The sequence below is a fragment of the Crocodylus siamensis genome, chromosome 3 (genome assembly GCF_052110815.1).
Source record: "Crocodylus siamensis isolate JL-2025a chromosome 3, ASM5211081v1, whole genome shotgun sequence".
Taxonomy (NCBI): domain Eukaryota; kingdom Metazoa; phylum Chordata; order Crocodylia; family Crocodylidae; genus Crocodylus; species Crocodylus siamensis.
Window position 1 is genome coordinate 93,482,476 of NC_143397.1, and position 20,921 is coordinate 93,503,396.

General features: G+C 43.4%; 2 protein-coding genes across 2 annotated transcripts in view; one reads left to right on the top strand and one right to left on the bottom strand.

Moving 5' to 3' along the window:
* Window positions 1-15,713, bottom strand: part of MOB3B (MOB kinase activator 3B) — a 176,518-nt gene extending 160,805 nt beyond the window's left edge. Inside the window, exon 1 of the mRNA XM_090038815.1 lies at window positions 15,562-15,713. The gene's annotated coding sequence lies outside the window, so the exon portion shown is untranslated. The remainder of the gene's footprint in view (window positions 1-15,561) is intronic.
* On the top strand, window positions 9,697-10,371 carry LOC149868548 (interferon tau-2-like). The gene has a single exon (XM_090037650.1). It carries the CDS (start codon window positions 9,697-9,699, stop codon window positions 10,369-10,371), a length of 675 nt encoding a protein of 224 aa, XP_089893776.1.
* Window positions 15,714-20,921: the final 5,208 nt, after the last annotated feature.

Sequence of the window (20,921 nt, forward strand, 5' to 3'; positions counted from 1 at the left end):
TGCCACCCTCCTCACTTTGCATCTATTTCCTTTCTTTAGTTGCTTTCACAACCATGTAATGCCCCAGTCTGAGAGCTGGAGGCGGCAGTTTAGTTTTTCACCAGCCAGCAGGGGAAGAACATCTCCCTGCTGAGCTCCTGTGCCAGGACAAACCTGAAGGTATGAGCTGGGGCTATGGGGAAGGAGGAGGCCCCAGGTCCTGGGCATGACCTAAAAGTACACCCTGCCAGGGTCAGGAGGCCTGATGGGACTGCCGATTGCACAGCAGCCCTAGCAAATGCCAGGATCGCTAACCTCCCTGGTGAAAGGCAGGTAGGGATACCTGATAACCTCCAGCCACCGCAAGCACGCACAGTCCTGGCTGGGGAAAGCCCAGACCTGTAAGATCTTTGAAAGGCCCAAGGCTTACTTTTTTGCAGTGGAATTGTGAGGGTGAGAATAGGCAGGCAGCTCAAATCTGACCCAAGGTACCCTTGACTGACCCATGCTGGGGACAGGACCCAAAGAGAGGTCGAAGGACCAGGGGCCTATCATAAGGAATGCCTAGAGCAAGAGGCTCAGGATTCCAACTGGCCTGAAGGCAGGGCCAGGGCCTAAGGAGGAGCCAAAGGTCCCAGAGAAGGAATCACAGCCAAAGGAGCAAAGGATTCAATGTGCGAGGCATGGGTTACAGTGTAGGAAAGGTACAGTGCCATCACCATTCCTGGATCTTACAAATGCACCTCCAGAAGTGTTATATATCTCATCTAGTGCACCAAATGCCCTGATGGAAAATATGTACAAGAGACCAAACAACAACTGTGCACCAGAATGAATGCACACTGGACATCTATTAAAGACAAAAAGAATCAATTACCAATGGGGGCACATTTCTCACAAGAAAACCACGCTCTCTCCAATCTCTCAGTCCTGATTCTCAAAGGGAATTTACAAAACACTTTTCACAGGCGAGCCTATGAACTTCCCTTCATCAACCTCCTTGATACAAAAACTCAGTGGATTTATGACACCTGCCTGACATCTGACTCCCCAGGTACCTCTGCAGGTGCTACCATCCCTGCTGCTTCACCCAAACCTACAAAAAAAAAAAAAGACAAAATTATAGGCATTTTAGTGAATCTCTATTATACTCTAATACTATATAATACTAAAATACTCCATTATACTATACTCTGGCCAAATCACGAAATCGGCTTATTTGGCGGCCAAATCCCCAAATCCAATTCAGCCAAATCAAAATTGGGACAGTGACTTGAATCACCCAGTCGAATCACTGTCCCTCCGAATTCGCCAAATCTGAATCGAATACTTGCTGCTTCACACAGGCATACTGCAGAGTCATCATGGCTTGAATGACATGGATTCTTGGTTCTGAACTAATATCATGCACGGCTTATACTATGACACAACGGTGTTGCTCAAAAGTGTGTTTTATGGAGTACCTATGCTAAAACTTGCAGTAATTTGCAACAAGTTAAAATTATTAATTATGGATCAATTAAATCAGTAGGCACCTGTGGTAATTTGCAGATACACAAATTGATACGGGTATGTGCATTTGAAAATCACCATTTTTTAGTCTGTGTTTCAAACTAACAAGGTTTCTTGTATAAAGAAGTGGGCAGGGTCAGGTAGGAGGGGGCATGCAGTTGCTTCAATTCGGACTCTGAGTCTCTTCGCTTCCCCTCACCCATCCCCTGGCTCCTCCCCAGCTCTACTGTTTCAGAAGCTAAGGAAGGTCTGATGGTAAAGGAGTAGGGGAAAAGAGGCAAATATTGCAGAAAGCTGGGGGAGGCAAGGGGCAGAGATTATGGGGAGTGAGGGTTGCCAGTGGGAGGGGAGGGTGGAAATAGGAAGGCTGCAGGGGGAAGAAAGTGAGTAGGAAAGAGGGCAAGGGAAAGTACACTGAAAGAAATCTGTTTACTAGCTGCTGTATCCCCATGATCTCAGTGATCCCTGGGATGCTGTCAGATGCTTTAATGTGTGCTGTGTGGTGCCACACAATGTTGACACTGTGTGGTATGTTAATGCCTATGTATGATTCACATCTAAGAGGGAAGGAAACCTTGCAACAAGTGTGACTGACTTCACAGATGCTAAAGGATGCTAAAGGACAATATTTGATTAGTAAGCCTGTTTTGAATGGTGGTTACTACCTTTAGATTCTCTTTAGATAAGAGGGCCAACTCTTGTACGAGCCCCATCAACACAAGAGCTTTGTAGCCCTCAGTCATCCCTGACCTAATGGTTAGGATTAGCTGCTGTAATAAGCTACAATTCTTTTGGTTATTTTCCCTCCGCTGCCAAATCAAAAGTTTCCATTTTTCTTTTCCCTCCAAATTCCTGATGGCATTTTGATTATTCCAGTTTTACATGACCCCACAGCTCACAACAGGAGATCTGAAAAAGAGAGCGACTGAGGTGAACTCATGACAAAGACCCATCCCCAACTACAAGACATTGGTTGTATGCTATTATATGTACCAGCTCACAATGGAGGACACCCCATTTACTTCCTCAGGGTCTTGTCCAAACCCCAGTCTTTCTGAAAGCTTGATGCTGTTGTACCACTGCCATTAGCAAAAACGAGCATCAACAATGCTCAGGTAAACTGACCATGGGAGCTTTACTGTGTTAGCATCACAACATCATGTTATTGCCCTAAAACTGCTAATCTAGCTTCCCTTCCAAGCCTTAACAAGAAAAGGAGAGGGACAAGGCCTTCTCTGAAACTGACCTAGATGTTTTTCCTCCTTGTTCCCACATTATGCAAATGGTTTGTTACCACAGATCTCGATATTCCTTTAAAAAATACAAGCCCATTCTTTCACCATCAGCAGCAGCAATCCCTCGCAGTTGAGGATATGATCGTCTTCCATGGTTGCATTATCAATGGGTCTGAAGATGGCTGACAAAGCCAGTCGGGGATCAACAGGTTCTACTGCAACCCAGGCACATGTGTTCATGCAGGGGGGGAAGGTGCTGAGTTCTTGGTTCAGTCCGTAACACGCTGTTTCTGCTGGTCTCGGTTTTCCATCTCCTGCTGTCATCTATAAGGTTTCAAAGTACTGACGGCCTTGCAGCAGACTCTTCCTCCATTTGGGGCAGTAAGCTCCCATAAGTACATGCTGCATGTTTTCAAGTTGCCTTTGAGGACATCCTTGAAGCACTCTCTCTGCTCTCCTCTTGAGCATAAGCCTTGACTGAGCTGGGAGAATAAAACTTATGTGGGAGGGGAGACAGAAGCCCCAGCATGTCCCAGGACCCCACCCAATGAGCCCCAATACTTACCACAGGGGCCGGAATGAGCAGCAGCTGGGGGAAGATGCCGACGCAGGTTTGGCGGCGCTGCAGCTGTCTGAGGCTGTGGATCAGCGATCCCAGGGGGCGGAGCCTAGGAGCAGCACAGGCTACTCAAAAGGCAGCTGGAGAGACACCCAGGTGCTGGGGAGGACAGACAGGGGCTGCCAGCGTGAGGCAAGCAGGGAAGCCATGCAAGGAGCAGCAGGCACCAGCAAGCCTGATCGGGACACTGATGCAGAGCCCTGGACAGCGAAGCCAAGCGGAGAGGAGCAGCATGCCGGCAGGGAGAAGCAGGACACCAGCAAAGAGCCACAGGCGGCGAAGCTGGGTAGGAGTGACAGAGTGGAGCTTAGGGTAAGAAGCCCCAGCAGCCAACAGGGCAGCCTGGTAGGAAAAACCCCACGGTGGAGCTCAAGGAGTTGGCCAGAGAGGCACGGCAGGGAGCAGAAGGTGGTCCCCACAGCGATGGGCGAAAAGCAGGCTCTGCAGAAGTGTCCAGGTACTCCAGTGGGGACTCCCACCCATTGGTGGGAACAGGAGTGATTAGCTCCCAACTCGCGGGCCCCCCTGGAAAGAGTAAGAGGACGGATCGACATTGAGTCTCTTTCTTGCCCCAGGGAGGCAGAAGGGTCCGGGGAGCCGGAGTCCCCTGTACCCGTCAGTAGATGACTAATGCCTTTGCAGGAAGCAAAGGACCTTTTGAGTTATCATTACCCCAGGCTGGGGCATGTTTAGTTTGTCTGTGGGCTGGCCTGAAGATTAAGTCCCATAGGGATTGAGGGTCGGACACCTTACCCTGCTCAGGGTGGGCGTTGTGGGTGAGGAGAGATCACCCTGGGGAAAGGTACAAGGAGGCTGAGCTCTTCCGGGCCATGGATGTGGTAAGGGTGGGGTAAAGGGGAGGTTTGGAGCCCCACAAAGGAGGACCCAGAGTTGCAACTCCGCTGGGACCATTGACAGGGAACTGCCTCCCCCATCTATCAACATCAAAGTCGTGGCAGGTGAGTAGAGGCAGTGCTCAGAACCATCTAGGTGGCCCTAGAGTGTGGTCTCACTCTGACGTCACAAGGGAGGAAGGTGCCAACCAAGAACGGGCCAAAGCCATACATTGTTCCCTTTCCCTTGATCAGGTCTCCTCCAAACCACTTGGTCCTCAAGTGCTCAGATTGTAGATGGCTCCAATGGCATTGAAAAAAATTAAGCATATCGTCAATGTCAATTGGATGCTGAATCTCCTTTGTCTCGTCTTCCCACCATGTATCCTTTATATCATTGGTCCTCCTCTGGACCTGTGCCTTGGTTTCTTGGTGATTCAATGTTTTTTGCTTGGAGTTAGTGTCATTCTGCCATGCATGAGAGGCCTTGTGCTTGCAACTGATCAACTCTTGGATCTCCCAGTCATGCTCATCAAAATAGTTTTAGTGTTTCCTAGCAGAGACTCCAAGTGTTTCTACACAGGCGCTGATGACGGTAGACATGAAGGCCCCCTAAGCACTGCTGACAATCTCCCATTGTCGTTGATTGCAATTCACCAGTACTGTTAAGTCACTGGTGGAAGAGGTCTTACTTGATTGGTTCCTTGAGTCTGTGGACCTTCCACTGGCATAACATCTGCTGCAGTTGTTGTTTGGGAGCCAATTTGAGTGACATAACCAAGCAGATCAGTCCAGCAATCATCAGATCTTAGCATAGCTTAAGTAATGCAGACATTGTTCCAACCCCTACCATGAATCATGACATAGTCAATCAGCTTGTTCTTCTGGCAGAAAAGGGTGCTGGCGATGGTGGGGACTGGACCCAATGATCTTCCAAGGTCCCTTCCGGCCTTACAATTTATGAATCTAAGAGTCCATGTTCTGTGCATCTGGTCAAGAAGAGGATGCCACTGGAGTTAACCTTTCCTACTCCTTCGTTGCTGATGGTTCTGTTCCAGAGGTTCATGTCTCTTCCAACTCAGGCATTGAAATAAACAAGCAAAATAAGCCCATCTCCCTCTGGAACATCAGAAAGGACTTGGTCAATGTTAGCACAGAATTCCACCCTGGTTTCATCAGAAGCATCAAAAGTCAGGGATCTTTGCTGATAACAATGTTATATTAGCTGTCCCAATTTGAGACAGAGTCATGAAGCACTCATTAATTTCAATAAGGAACTCGCTAAGTTGGTTTATAAATTCATTTTTTATGGCAAAACCAACTCCATGAAGTCAGTTTTCTCCTTCCTGTTTATCCTTCCAGAAGAGGATATAGCCACCTCCCTGTTCTTTGAGCTGCCCATCTCCCGCTCACTGGGTCCCACTAAATGCAGTGATGTCAATGCTGTCACCTGAATTCTTGAGCCATGATTGCAGTGTGGCATTCTGGGCATTGCCTATTAAGATTGTCCACGACAGCCCTGATGTTCCAGGCCCCAAAACTATCTTTGTGGATTTTGACCACAGTAAAGGTGACTCCATTGGACACAGTTATCCAGTCAGGAAAAAGGTAGGCAGACTATGTTTAGGACCTTTTCTAACCTCCTCCCTATGTGAGGTGATCACAGTAGATCCTGAAGAGGGCTGCTCAGTCACAGTTACAGCTGCCATATCTCACTCCTGCCTCATCCAAGTGCTAGACAACCTTCTTGTAACTGCTGCCTTCATGCTAATTCATGACTAGGAGCTTCCAAGCCTCACACCACACACACAGTGGCAGCACTCTGCATCCCTACACCTTACCTCTCTATTCTGCCATCATTGCCAAGATACCCACTTTTTATGGTTATTGCAAGTACCTTTTCCAGTGCAACAATAAGAGGGCTTTAGCTTTGTTTCATGACTTGATTCATCACAGAACTTAAATCACACACAGCAGTGCAAATAACATTACATCCTATCATCTGCCTAACACCCTCCAGTGCCAAAGTGTTATTTTAGTTCAGTCGTGCCATTCAGTTTGAAAAGAGATTTAGCACATGGCTAAAAATGCCTTCAGGGACTGTCTGCCTGTGAGGTGACCCATAACAATTACTTTAAAGATGTATCTGTGCAAATCTTCTCCTGCTGTTCTAAGAACACCAACTAACACTAGTTGCAATATCCATTACTGGAGAAAACAGATGGGAAAAGCGATTAGTAATGGCCTACAGAGCTTTCATTAACCACTAAGCTGTCAGCTCAGATTTCACTCAGCACAACAACTGAAAGTTACTATAACATCTGTATGACACCTTGCTGGTGACTGCCCAGCAACTATCATGGAGTGAGTGAGTGGCAATTTCATCTCACATCCTAGCAGACGAACACCAACATCTTGAAATTGGTACCCAGCAGTGTGACTCACTTTCTGGAAGTTCTGGAGAACTAGCTAAGCACTGGATAGTCTCAGAGGTAACTATGCCCTTGCTCCTGGAAGTGGTCTTGGCAGAAACTGTGAGATGTACACTGGCAGGACAGTATGAGAAAACATGCAGCCCTGTCTGTTCAGAGTAACAAAGAGAAGGCCGCCTGTCCTGAGTAATACAGATGATAGCCATCTTACTTTTAATCTAAAGGGAAATTCTGTCTTCTTTAGACAGTAATCTTTTTTTTACTCCACAATTCTACAAGCAAATTACTGAGTCAACACTGCACTGTTTTGTGTAGCTGTCCCATCTGTATCTTCTTCTTTGCTCTCTGATAATGTCTTGTGTCTTGCAAAACTATGAGATATGATTAACAGTGTCATCTTGAAGAAAAGAGATGACCTCACTCATGACTAAAATCCAATTTTGTATTACAGTCTATATACAAAAAAAGAAAAAGTTTTTAACACAAGTAAGTGAAAATCTATTAAATGAAAAGTATTAATGGGTACATTTTGGTTCATTAAATTTATACAACAATCTAGGCTTTACAAAAGTAACTGCAAAAGACTTTCAGAAAGCCGGATGCGGCATAACTCATTTCCTAGAGCCAGGTCTGCAATGTGAAAGTGATTCTAGTGAAACTGGAGGCAGCTGTTTTTGTTCCACCACTATACTCAATAACTGGGAAGACTCTCTCAGTATACACAAATACCTGGATCCCATACAGAAAGCTAAATGATACCACAATAAGTTACACATGCATGTACACTTCTGAATATATGTGGAACAAACGTAGAGATGCTGGAAGAAGTCAACAATGTTAATACCAACTAGCTATCCTGTTTTTGTCATGCTTTTGCATTCTTTATTGAAAATCTGCTATTACAAAACAGTCTGTAATTTTTCAAATGTAGTTGTTTCCTTTTAAAAAAATATGCTCAAATTTTTATAGTTGAATATTTATTAAAGTGTGTTAAGAGATAGCTACAATTGCAAATCAGTTTTAGGGAACAAAATTAAGAATGATGCTAGATGCTTAGACATTCCTTGAAATAAATGGTTCAAGGAAATATGTGTCATTCAATCAACAGCGTGCTGACTAAAACATTTTTAAAGAAAATCAGATCCTTGGGGTCCGGGCCTGCACTCCTTACTCAGAGGAAAGTTTTGCTCAGATTTTTCGGACTTTTTCCTGAGTAAGCAGTGCAGACCCACATTGGAATTGACAAGCGCAGATACCAACTCTCCTCAGCCACATTCAGACTTGGTAGCCAGTATCTCTGAAAGTAACAAAGAAAGGGCATAACTTTGAGCTTTATTCTTTAAGAGCATCTTGAGCAGCCAAGACAATTGGTTTTCTTCATCTTTCTCCTAAGATTCCAAGTGTTTAAACAAGTGCTACAAAGGGTGCAGATGAAGCTGCAAACAGGTGTCTCCGGTCTTACAAGCTACTGGGGCCACAGGCTGCAGAGATGGAAGTTCAACTACAACCTGGTCTGCTGTGAGGCCCAAGTACAATCAAAAGCATCTCCTGGCCTCAGAGCAGAACTCCCACACCAACAAACCTATCAAGCAGCTTTCTTGCTACTGCTGGCATTTTCAGTGCGCGTGACTGAAAGTTGGGACAATATCTTAAGCCAAATTACTAGGCGACCTGTGCCACTACATTCCACACTGGAACAAGCCTGAGAGACTGACCCATTCATCCCAAACTAAGAAAAGGACAGACTCTCAACTGGTTTAAACTGATACCACAAGTTTATATGAGATGACAATAGGATAGATTGTCTCACTGCAATTTCGTTTTGTGTTTTTTTCTGACACAGCTAGCTCTAGCATCATATAAAATCACCATGATAGCAGCTCAGGCTGAAGCAATTGTCCATTGAATTCTATTTTCAATGCATCTCTCATGAAAGGTGTTTCTCATGAAGAGTAAAAGCTGTAAGATCATACCTGGTTAACCACTCACAGTCTACTGAAGTTTCAGCTACCTGACCAGTGAATTTCTGTATCAATAAATACTAATTTCATCCAAGACATTTAAACATACTTGGGAAAAAATAGTTCAGCCTGACAATATATATAAAATACCAGCCACATCTGGAAGTGAAAGCTTTCCACTTCCAAAAAGCCCGAGTAAAACAATGTGAGATCTATGGATCCAATCCAACCATTCCTGAATGCCCCAAAGCCTCAGGTGTTTTAACTCCCTGAGGAACTGGATCCCAACCCAAACAGTCATTAAAGCCAGACTGTGAGACTCAAAGAAACTGGGACAACAGCTCTCAACTACCAATTTAAAATCCCTCTCTTAGCAGTCCAGAAGTTGTCAATAGGTCGGTCCTGCTCCACTGTAAGTCAATGGAGTTTTGCTACTAGCCTCACAAAAGGAAAGCAAGTACAGTGCAGGTGGAGCGAGGGAGGGGGAAGAGGGAGAGGAGAAGAAAGCAACAATACATTTAACTACCGTTTGGAAGCAGGGCTAAGTATATGTTGGGAAGGCAAAACAGAAAAAAGAGCCTCTGAAGGCCAGAACACAACACAAAAGACAAAAACCTTTCCTCTTCAGGCTTGTCTGTTTTTATCAGTCTGCCAATATTGCCATTCCAGCAAATCCACCTACTAGAGAGATACAGCTTATATCTTTTGGCTGGTGTAACTTAAACAAGTTTACAAATGGAACAAGCTTTTACTAGTAAAACTTGTACAGTTTTACTAGTAAAACTTCATTTACATTAGGGTTTTTGCCACAACTAATTCGGTTTCTACCATTTTTCACTCTCCTAATCCACATAGTGATGCCAACAAAACCTTTAAGTATAAACTAAGCCTTAAGGTTTTATAAGAGAGGATGGGACATGTGAAGGAGAGGATGGGACATGTTTGTGGCCAGACTCCAATAAGGAAGAGACCATTCTCTATCAAATATATTTCTTCTGATCATTATCTTTAAAACAAAGTAGTACCATACTATTCATTCGTTAAGCAGACAGTGAAACAAACAAAGCCTCAAAGGGATTTATGACTAATGGACATGGCTCACACTGAAGAAATAAATTCAGAGCAATGGAAGAGCCCACAAAAGACACACAACAAGCTCTGGGTTTTCAGCTTCTTCCCAAAGACAAAGACATCAGAACTAACTACTTGATCATTATGAACACCTTATCTCAAAGAAGTTTCCTGCATGTTTGCCTTGTGCTGGTGTTCTCCATCAAATCCTCCTCCACCAGAATCTCATCTCCAGACTGCTCCAGACTGCAGCAAATTAAAGTGAACCAAAGCCTGCACCTCTTGTGCAGGATGGGTGGAGAATTTCCTTTATCATGTCTAAATGACAGGACAGACTTCAGGATCCCAAGAGAGATTTTCACAGCCAGAAAGAAGGAGGATGCCCTGATGATAATCCATGAGCTTCTCCACCACATCTTCCAGCTTTTTACCAAGAATCTTCCTCAAGGTCCCTGGAACCCAAGTTGCATTGAGAAATTCCAAAATGGACTGCACTGGCAAATTGAGCAGCTGGAGACATGTTTTGGTGGGGAGATGCAGCAGGCAACAAGGGACTGGAAAAATGGGCTTTTACAGAACAACATCCTGAAAGTGAAGAAATATTTCCAAAGAATCAGCCACTTTCTCAATGAGAAAAACTATAGCCGCTGCTCCTGGGAAACAGCTCGCATGGAAATGAGAAGATGTTTTCTGTTTCTTGACCATCTCTTAAAAAAGTTCCGAAAGTAAAAAAGGTAAATCTTTTTTTCCTTGGGTATAAAACTGGCAGTTTCTCTCTTAAAATATCAGAAAAGTTCTCTCTCTACTACTGATGCCAGCTTCTCCAAAGCACTCAGCTATGCTTTGGGCAGCTAACTGAAGTAGAATGACTTTAAAAAAAAACTCAATATCCCATTGTTCCCACTACTTTCAAAGAGATCAGATAGCTGGAAAATTTGGCTGCTTTTATACATTATCCTAAAAACAGGTCAACAGTTCTTCAAAAATAGTGGTCCTGCATATTTATACTTGTATAGTCTCACATTGTGCTATAAAAGTATTTCAGGTCATTTCATAAGGTCATAGACTCATATGGGTGAAAGAGACTTTGAGGGGTCAGTTAGATCAACCCCCTGCCCAGAAACAGGACCATTCCAGGCAGATGCCTATCTGAGCCCTTCATGGAAATCTCCAATGGGGAGATTTCACTAACTTCCTAAGCAGTTCTGCATTGTCCTGCTGTTGTTAAAGCTAGTCTGTTAATTGTTTTCTGGCTCTAAGGTATTTCTTGTTGCATTTTATCTGTACATTGATTGTATTCTTTTAAAGAGCTGGAGATTACTTCTTTAATAAGAATTGGCAGATGTCCAAGGCAGGTGAACATCACACCCTTCTATGGTCTCACAGGGATTAAAAAGATCATAGTTATATTACCTAAGATTTAACAGTCAACCCGAATCTCCTTAAATTGCTTGATAAAATAATGCAAGGGCATTACACAAACACATGTGCACACACAACAAATATCCTGAAGAGTCATGGTTTATAGTTTCTGACCTAGTCTTCAACTCTGATAATCTACTTAGCAAATGCATCTATTATTGCAATATCCATTCTTCCCTTGGACATATTTATTCAACAACAGGCACAGACTTTTGGAGGCACTGGTTTATAACCACCTAAATCAGTACAAAGTATGGTTGTTTTGGTTTTTTCCCCTTTTTTACAGTGTGTTTATGTTTGTGGTCAAGTTGTGCATGAACAGAAAAAGATAGTCCTTTGCCCACTCCTCTTAAGTAGGTAAGACAAACCAGTTTCCCAAATATCTGTTATTTTCTATTTCAGAGACCTCAAGCACCTTGGATGTTGGATCTCAGAGTCCATTTGTTGCACTCGAGGAACAACCATGTGATTTTTTATTCTACTTTTCATCTTTGCTTTCTTAACAAAAGGTATCCAGATCCTAAATGTGCATGGTTCTGAAGGAAACTGCATCTGTGAGAAACAGATTGTATCCTTTTTGGCAGAAAAAAAATATCAGAAGAAAGTTAAACATTACCACAAACATAAGTTCTGGAGGAAAAAAAATGACAAAGCAGCCTTGAAGTCAGTTTTTAAAGGTTTTTTGGTTATTTCAGACTTGTGCGGTACCTAGATATTTTGGTTAAGATCCTCTAAGCAGACAAGGACTCCACTCTGACAGCTTCCATTCATTTAAAACAAAATGGTGAAATTGTTTGCACTGCTGCTTTGAAAAAAAAGATGTACCTTAACTCTGCATGGAGAATATCCATTAAGAAGCAAGCTGCTTTTTCCTGATCACAGAACTATACCTACCCAGGCATGAGGCTGCAATAACCGGGACCGAATATGACAAGTAACAACAACAAAACAAAATTCAGAACTAAATGCATAAATATGCTGCAGATTAATACTTTCCTAGATATAGATTTCTTCCTAAGTACAGCAATTTAAAGTTTTAAAAAATATTAAGTAGGTGTCTAGCCTCAGTTTAGCAAAGTACCTAAGCTAACTTCAGGCACATGGGTGGTCTCATTATTTCAACTATTCCTGTTCTTAATATAAGGCAGATGTTTAAGTACCTTGCTGAAATGCAGCCTATGATGTTGATGTTTCCTCATGTATAATGCATCAGGCAATATCCATGCTGGTTCTAGCTAGACTCCAGCTAGGGCCAGAGCGTACTCCACCCAGTAGATGCTTATGTACAATTGAATTTCACCCTGTTCAAGTCCCTGGAAATCTATTAACTTATCTACTTTTCTAACACATAGTCATCTTAGTCTAAAAGCTAGAGTCTCAAATAAACAGCAAAGAGGAGGAGGACTCACCTTCCTTTTGAATCACTGCTTGTTCAGGGATTCAATCAGGGTGAAATAGGATCACATCTGAGTACTTAAGTCCACTTAGGTACCTAGTAGGCATAGTAGGATGTGGTCCTTACATCTTCACTGGACTATACTTCTGCTTAAACTATGCAGAACTGCAGCTGTACTTTTAACTCCAAAAAGCAGCATCTGCCAAAGGTTTGGTAAAAATAACAAGGTACAATCCTGCATAGATTAATGAAGCAGACCTTCCCCTATCCAGTAGTCCTTTGGCTGTGTCTGAGCTGCACCACTGGGGTAAGAGAACACTAGGGAAGTTCCACCTTTCCTGATTTGCTACATTGGAGAAATACTTCTATGAAAAGTAATGAAAAGTAAAGTATTTTTGCCTACTAGTTCCGGCAGGCCTTGTTCCAAGTTTGACATACCCTTCTTTTGTCTGTTGCAGCTTTCCTGTGCCTGCTTTAAGTCAGGAGCCAGTATAGGTTTAAACTGACATTAAGTACTATGGGTTTATCTACACTGAAGTTTTTTTCTTTTTTATGTTGAGTTCATGATTTATCAATTGACTCAAGGTAGCTAAGGATTTGTGAAGTCTAATACACCCTTTAACTGGCATTTAGAGAAATATTCACATGAACTCCTACAAACCCTCTGGTTATCTTGAGTCATAATTAATAATAAGCAAAAAAAAAATACTATAGGCAAAACCTATGTTTGCATTTCCTGTTTGGAATTCAGTGTTCATCCTCAGTGAGGGATACATGGATACTTCTCATTTCCATGGAGAGAGTTTTATTACCTGAAAAATCTGACTTTTGGTCTTCTCTCATTTCAGATTTATATAATATTAACTCTTAATTTTTATTTTAAAAAAAGACTACTTTCAACTTACAAATCACATTTTCTATGAAAAATGTTTAAGACCTGTTGTTACAAGTAACGCCTAAGTAACTGAAGAATCAGAAAAACAAAAATATTTTTGCTGGCTTCATTTGATAGTACTGTATGTAGACTATTTCAGTGATTCCCCTATCAATCATTTTCCCTTATCTCTTGTGTGGGTTTTTCCACTCAGCAGCAAAGACATTTTAAAACCACAAGAAAATGCAATTATAAATTGTAAACCACAAAAATTGGCAGGGGGAAATCAAGGTCACCCATAACTAACTTTATAAAAACTAACTATATTTCCAGATGACAGTCTTTCTTTCTTTCATATTTTGTTGGGCTATCAGGCAAAATAATTGCCTTCCTATTTTTTGAAAGGAAATTATACATGTGAAGTATTCACTGTTAGCTTTTGTACCATGCTGGCTTAGGTCAGGTCTGACAGCTGTTTATTTAATTATTTTGTTATTTCAAAGTGAGTCAGGATTATGTGAGATGGAACAGAAACTGTAACTTTCTCAAGATTCTGAGTTTTTGCAATCTTTATATTTGCTTGCATTTTCTGCTAGTTCAATGATATCATAACTATAAGTATGTCACTCATTTGTAAATGCAAAATAATCAATAATTTTTTTTTTAAACCCACCATTGTGGTGAATGATTTTAAGCCCCGAAAGAAAGATTATGACTGGCTAGTCTGACTCCTTGGACAACAATAGACATAAAATTACAGCATGTGATTCCTGTATCAAAACCAAGGATTAAACTACAGCATCTCTTTTAGAAGAGCACTCAGTCTTTATCTAAAACTCCAGAAGACAGACAAGCTACTACATGCGGAGGCAGATTGTTTTAATGGGCAGTTACCTGTACAGTTAAAAATGTGTGCTCTGCTTTGAAATCTAAATTTGCATAGCCTCAGCAACCAACTACTGTATCCTGTTATGCCTCTACCTTGTTAAAAGCCCTCTGCTATCAGAGGTCTTTTTCTCCCCATAGTTTTTGTAGACTGATCAAGTCAATCTTTAACTGTCTCTTAGATGTACTTAATGCAAGGCAGTTTTCTGAGACTGCTAATCATTCCTGTAACTCTATTTTGGAAATGTTTAGTTTCTTCAGTCTAATGATGAACTCCTTATCCATGCAAGAAATAAAGCTTTTGACCCTAAATATGGAATGATTTCCCTGAAAACATCATCAGTTGTATAGCAGTTAATGTCAGAAAACGGTAATGTTAACTTCTACAGTCCTGTTGCTCTGCCTTTAATGATGGTCCCCTTTATGCCACCACACATCTCTAAACTTCTGATTTGGACAAAGCTATCAAGACTCGGTTCTTTCTATGACAGTCAAAAAATCTGAATCTGGGACAAAATTGGAAGGAAACAACAATACTTCCCATTTCTATTATCCTTTCCACCCCAGAATTTCACTGGACTTCCAAGAATGACTTTAGCACTTCCCATTTCTCAGGCCACAACACTGCCAAGGTGGCAGGGGGGAGGCACTATCTGATCCCTCAGCCCTTCCCTGTGGCCATGGCTGTCTCAAAGCCTTCCCCCAGCCCCGCAGGGAACCAGCCATCCCACCCTTGGCACCTGCCTACGGCTGTGGCAGCAGATTCCAGGGCAGGCACATAGGATCGTAGAAAATGAGGCTTGGAAGGTACCTCAGGAGGTAGCGACATCAACCCCCTGCTCAAACCAGGACCATAGCACCCCAGTCATTTGTCTTTAAAGCCTCCAAGGTGGAGATTCCCCAACCTCTGGGTAACCTGTCCCAGTGCTTCGCCAGCCTCCAAGCGAGACATTTTTCCTTAAGAGCCAACCTCTGTTTCCTCTGCTGCAGCTTGAGTCCCTTGCTCCTTGTTCTGTCACCTGCTACCGCTGAGAGCCCCATGCGCTTTGGGACAGTCCCGTGGAGGGGGGCAGGCAGCAGCGACCCCCTCGCCCCTCCCACCTCCGCCGCCAGGCGAGGCGCCCCGCTCCCAGCCCCCGCTCAGCCCGAGGGGGAGAAGAGGGGAGCACAAACCCACCGGCCTGGGGAGGCCCCCGCCGCGGGGGGGCAGGGAAGAGCGAGGCGGGGGGAGGGGGTCTACCCTGCGCGGGGGCGTTTGGGATGTTTGACAGCTGTTGGAGCGCCGCTGGAGCCCCCGCGATGGAGTTTGGGGCACGCAGCAGCCGCGGAGCGGAGCACTCACCTCTCCCGCCGAGGGCTCCCTCCTGCGCGCCGGGGGGAGGCCCCAGCCCCAGCCCCTGCAGCGGCTCCCCCCGCCGGTGCCTGGCACTGCTGAATGCCCGGCCGGGCGGCCAGCGCCGCGCCCCCGCCACGCGCTGCCGCGCCCCCTGCCGGGCAAGGCCCAGCCCTGCGGCCCCGCCCCGCCCCGCCCCCACCGGCCGGCCCGGGGCCGCGGGACGGGCTGGGGGGGCGCCCCGCCCCAGCTGCAGCTGCGCTCCTCGGAAGGGGCGCAGTGAGGGGAGGCAGCGCGGCACGAAGTGCAGTTTAGCCCGCCAAAGCTTGGCTAGGCGCACACCGAAACACACACACGCGCACATGCATCCGCACACGTGCGCGCGCAAACATACGTTCACACACAGACATACCCATGTGCGCACATGCACACGTTCACACACAGATTCACGCACACATTCGCACATACATACATACATACACTCCCCAACCCACCTACACTTGGCTATGCGTGTTATGCAGATGTATATGCATAATATATATTCATACGCATACACTCTCTTCAACATATGTATATATATAAATATGTATTATTTAATCTGTGTATATATTACTATTATTATATAGATTATATATGAGTGTGTATAATCTACTTCGTACATATAACCTACCATATGTGTGTATATCCATTCTAATCTATAATCACATATATACACAAAGTAGATTTTATATACATACACACACTTATAGATATTGATATATATAGATTACATAGATTTGTAGAAGGCAGGGTAGATGTGCACTTTATAGACAACCCAAAGGAGGTTTATACACACACGCACACACACAATTATATATGTAATATATAATTACATATATAATTATATGTTATCTCCTTTGGTTAGTCTCTAAGGTGCACATCTACCCTGCATGCTACAAATCCAAATAGCCCTTATGTTGTTGGAATTCACATCTGAAGTCTGACTTTTGACTATCCCTCGACCCGACCTCTGAGGACCGAACCCTTAGTGCCTTCCTATATGCACCCCAACCAAACCTCAGGTCTTAGACCAAGTGATGTGAACAGTGCAGGGACACAGGTGAATTACCTCAGGCTTTCTTAAGCATAAACTGAGACTACCCTCAGCTCTCAGTGTTTTAGAAGCTCTCGGTCTATATTTATCATAGTTCTTACCTCAAGATGTGCATACACTGCCTAGGATCCTTATTAAGGTGGGTGTGTATATCTGCAGAATGGAAAGCATAGCAGTTTTTTTCCAGCAACAAACTCGCTTGTCCTGCCCTTCATAAGAACTTTCCCCACAAGGCTTCTAGGGCCACGTCCAGCTGAATGCGGCCATGTGCTACGTGGTGCCGCAGACACATCAGTGGTGCCAAGTATTTCACATTCAGGTGTTCTCCGTGCTGCAAAGGAGCAGCGCTGCGGGTGGGGGTTGACCCTTAGATATCCAGTGGTCAAAAAAACCCACACAGAGAAAAGCAAAGAGGTGCACTGGGGGGCAGCACGTGCTGCTCAAAACTAGAGCATGGCTGGCTGGAGCCATGCTCCAGCTGCCAGCCAGGCTCTGAGTGGCAGGATCACCACTACTGCAGCCCCAGGAGGCCCCCAGGACCCCAGGTAAGGCTGCTGGGGCCAGCCTAGTGGTGGATTCAGCCTCCCCTACCCCACATGCACCCCCCAGGGACAACTAGCAGTGGCACAAGGTGGGGAACCCAACATCCACGCTTATGTGGACGCAGCCTAGATATACATAAGAATTGCCATTTACTGGGTCAGTCCATGTTACCCCATATCATGTTGCACAGTGGCAGAAAGTGGATGCTGAAAGGAAGAATGAACAGGGTTTTCTCCTGTTCTTCTCCCACTTGCAATCACCAGTACATAAGATCTAGGGAGATCTGATTCCGAGATTGTGCACATAACTTCACTCCTAAGTTGAATAGCTATGGGTGCACCTTTCCTTCAAGAATTAGTAGTAAACCTGCTTCTACATTAAGGGGTTCTCTCTGACAACACTTAGTCATTTTGATTATGGAAACATTGGATTGTCATAAACCAACAGAAAATTTTTTACAGAGCTGTATTGTCCTACTAGGCTTTTGTTACTACCTTAGAAAATAAAGTCGGACTGGGTACAGTGTAAATGTGGGTGATTCTCTCAGGTCGCTGGTAACACAAAGTAAAAGAACAAAGACCAAATCGTTAGTTTTGTGCCCAGAAAGCTATAAAACAAATGTGTCCATCATCAAAGCTATCAGCATTGCAGCACTGTAAAGAAGTGGCTGGCAGACAACACAGTCCATCTCCACTGGGGTAAAGTTGCCCAGTCTTGTGAAGAATAAAGGGTAAAACTGCTGGTATTAATTCATACCAGTTTAGGTTTTGATTGTCCACATCCATCTTGACGAGGCCATTTGCTAAAGGCCAAAAGTTTACCCTCTCACTGCTGTCAAGTAGCAAGGCACAGTATTAACTGTCTATTACGTTACCCCTGGGATAACTGAACATATGTCTATTCCTGAGCCCAGTGTAAAAAGTGAGGGTGAATTACCACAGGGTGTTTGTCCAAAGACTTAGCTGTGCTGGTCACTGAATGTAAGAATGGCCCCACAAAAAAAGCCAGCTTTGAAATCAGAATAACATTTTATTGAAGAGTCTTCCTGGCTGCCTTTCATCTCATAATCCAGCCAGATTCTCCTGCCTAGACAGGCTATAAATGCCTGTACCTTCTGTTAGACAGCAGCTAGGTCTTGGTGAAAATACCTTTTACCTTGAAAGGGAATAACCAGAAATAAAATCCTGTGGCTAAAAAAATCTTGTATAAGCAAAATTAATTTACAATACAAACATGTACCAATTTAATTCAAGTGTACAAAATGAACAATGGCTAACTAATATTTGCTATTTATTTCTCTTGCAGAGATGCTAGGCACTGTAAGATGGTACTCCAAGAACAAAAAAGGTCTGTGCAACCACATGCACACAGGCATCAAACCACTTTGTGAAGTGCTAATCTCCATTTTGAAATTCAGCCAGAAAACCCAATTAAAATTTATGAGAACAGAACTGGTGTATTAAGTACTACCGAAGTACTATTCAGATGATATTTAGATACCAGGGTGATGAGTATATTATAAATACAGTAGAGACTGGATTTGACAAGTCACCTCAGAAAGGAGTGTGGTAACAAAAAGGATGCACTGGCAATACAGATTTCAGTTGTTATGATTGACTGGAGTGGGGCTTCTAGCATGGGATATTCAAAAGGGCCTAATGAGGCTGGTTGGGAGACTTAGTGGGACTAATACAAAAGGGCTACTGCTCCCAAATTCTTTGAATGCTTTCAGTTCTCATGTGGCAGGGGAATTTTGTACTGTTGGCTGACACATGATAATTAGCAGCACTGGAGAGGCTGGGCCAGACAAGCTTTCAAATACAGTGCACTGCTTTTCATTCAAAAGCTTGTTTAAGCCTATCCCAACCATGTAGTTGGTACAATGACACATATCACCCACCTTGCCTGTTGCATATTTCCTGGACTACCACAGCTATAACATCATCCCAACACTACCAATCCTCAAGTTTCAGCCAAAAACACCTCTTCCCTTCCCAAAATACAATGCCATTAATTTATACTGGGAAGCAGCATCTCCTGTAGCCTTTCTTTTTTTACTTTTCTTCTGGATAGCACATGGAAAGTTTATGCTGGTGAAAGAAAAGGACTTGTATTGCTGGAGAAAGACAAGTCCTGCTCCCAGGCTGGATATGAGCTTTCTAGGCCTGACTACGTGACAACAGGACAAACTCTGCCAATTGCAGAATCTCATCTCTAAAGAGTTGCAGAAAGTTTGATAACAGGAGAGTTTATCAAACCCCACCTCATATACCTCTACAATCATTAACAAATCTTAATGAAAAACTTATCTATATAAACCAACTTAAGTCACAAGCATCTGACTTCTCTGAAGCTGTAATTAGCAATGTAAGAAGCAGCAGAAAATCTTTAACCATGAAAACTTTTAACAGAGGCCTAAGATAAAATTTTGGGTTAGTTTATGTGCAGAAATTGTACTATTTTAAGTATACCCTGATAGACAAAGGAGTGTAATCCCATACCTTTGGATGACAGATACACTAATACAAATAATCATCCTGCAGGGAGAGTTCTACTGGTGCTTATAGATGCTTATACTGGTTTAGTTTATTCCCTTAAATTTTCAGAACTAAATTGATATACTGATACAAGTCCTCTTTTCACCAATATAATTGGGTTATACTCCTTTAAGTATTTCAATGTGGGGAGGGAGGGGTAGAAATCATATCCTTAACCACAGCAGTTAAATTGCTGCAAACTACAGAACGGGTGTGGACAAATTGCAGAGAGTCCAGGGGAGGGCAACAAAAATGGTGTGGGGGCTGGGGGACATGACTTATGTGGAAAGACTGAGGGAACTGGGCTTATTTAGTCTAGAGAAGAGAAGACTGAGAGGGGACTTAATAGCAGCCTTCATCTACCTGAAGAGGGGTTCAAAAGAGGATGGAGTTAAACTGTTCTCAGTGGTGACAGATGACAGAACAAGGAGCAATGGTCTCATGTTGCAGCAGGGGAAGTTTAGGTTAGATATTAGGAAGAATTTTCTCACTTGGCGGGTAGTAAAACACTGGAACAGGTTACCCAGAGTGGTGTTGGAAGTGCCATTCTTGGAAGTTTTCAAAATCCAGCTAGATAAAGCTTTGACTGGGATGAACTAGTAGGGGATGGTCCTGCTTTGAGCAAAGGGTTGGACTAGATGGCCTCCTGAGTTCACCTCCAACCCTAATTTTCTATGAATCTATGAAACACTAGGTGCAGATGTGGATTCATAAGCAGAAAAAACAATTTTGTGACCTGGAAATATAAGACAAATGGAGACTTTAAATAGACCATCATCCACTTCATGTTTTCAGTCATTAAACTGCATCAGGAAAGTGTTAGCTTTGCCAAAGAAGTTATTTTTGTGACAAAATGAATCCTTGGGAAGCAGATACCGTTCTTCTCCTGAGCTTCAATCTATGACCTTGTTCTTGTGCTAATAATCACAAATTGCTGCCCATCAGTTCATTCCTTTCACCTTGCTCTCTGTCTTTCACAAAGTGCCCTACTGTCTTCAAGCAGACCTCACTTTCTTAGAAGTATACATATAACTCCCATCTTTCGATTAGAATCTACTGACATATATGATCTTCTTAGGTTCCTCAGTATCATGTACTGGGTAGATGAATGGGACTGCTCCTTTAACTCATAGGAGAAAGGCCATCAATGAGAGCTCATGAAATGAATTTGTTGTATAAATCAGATTACTTTTGTA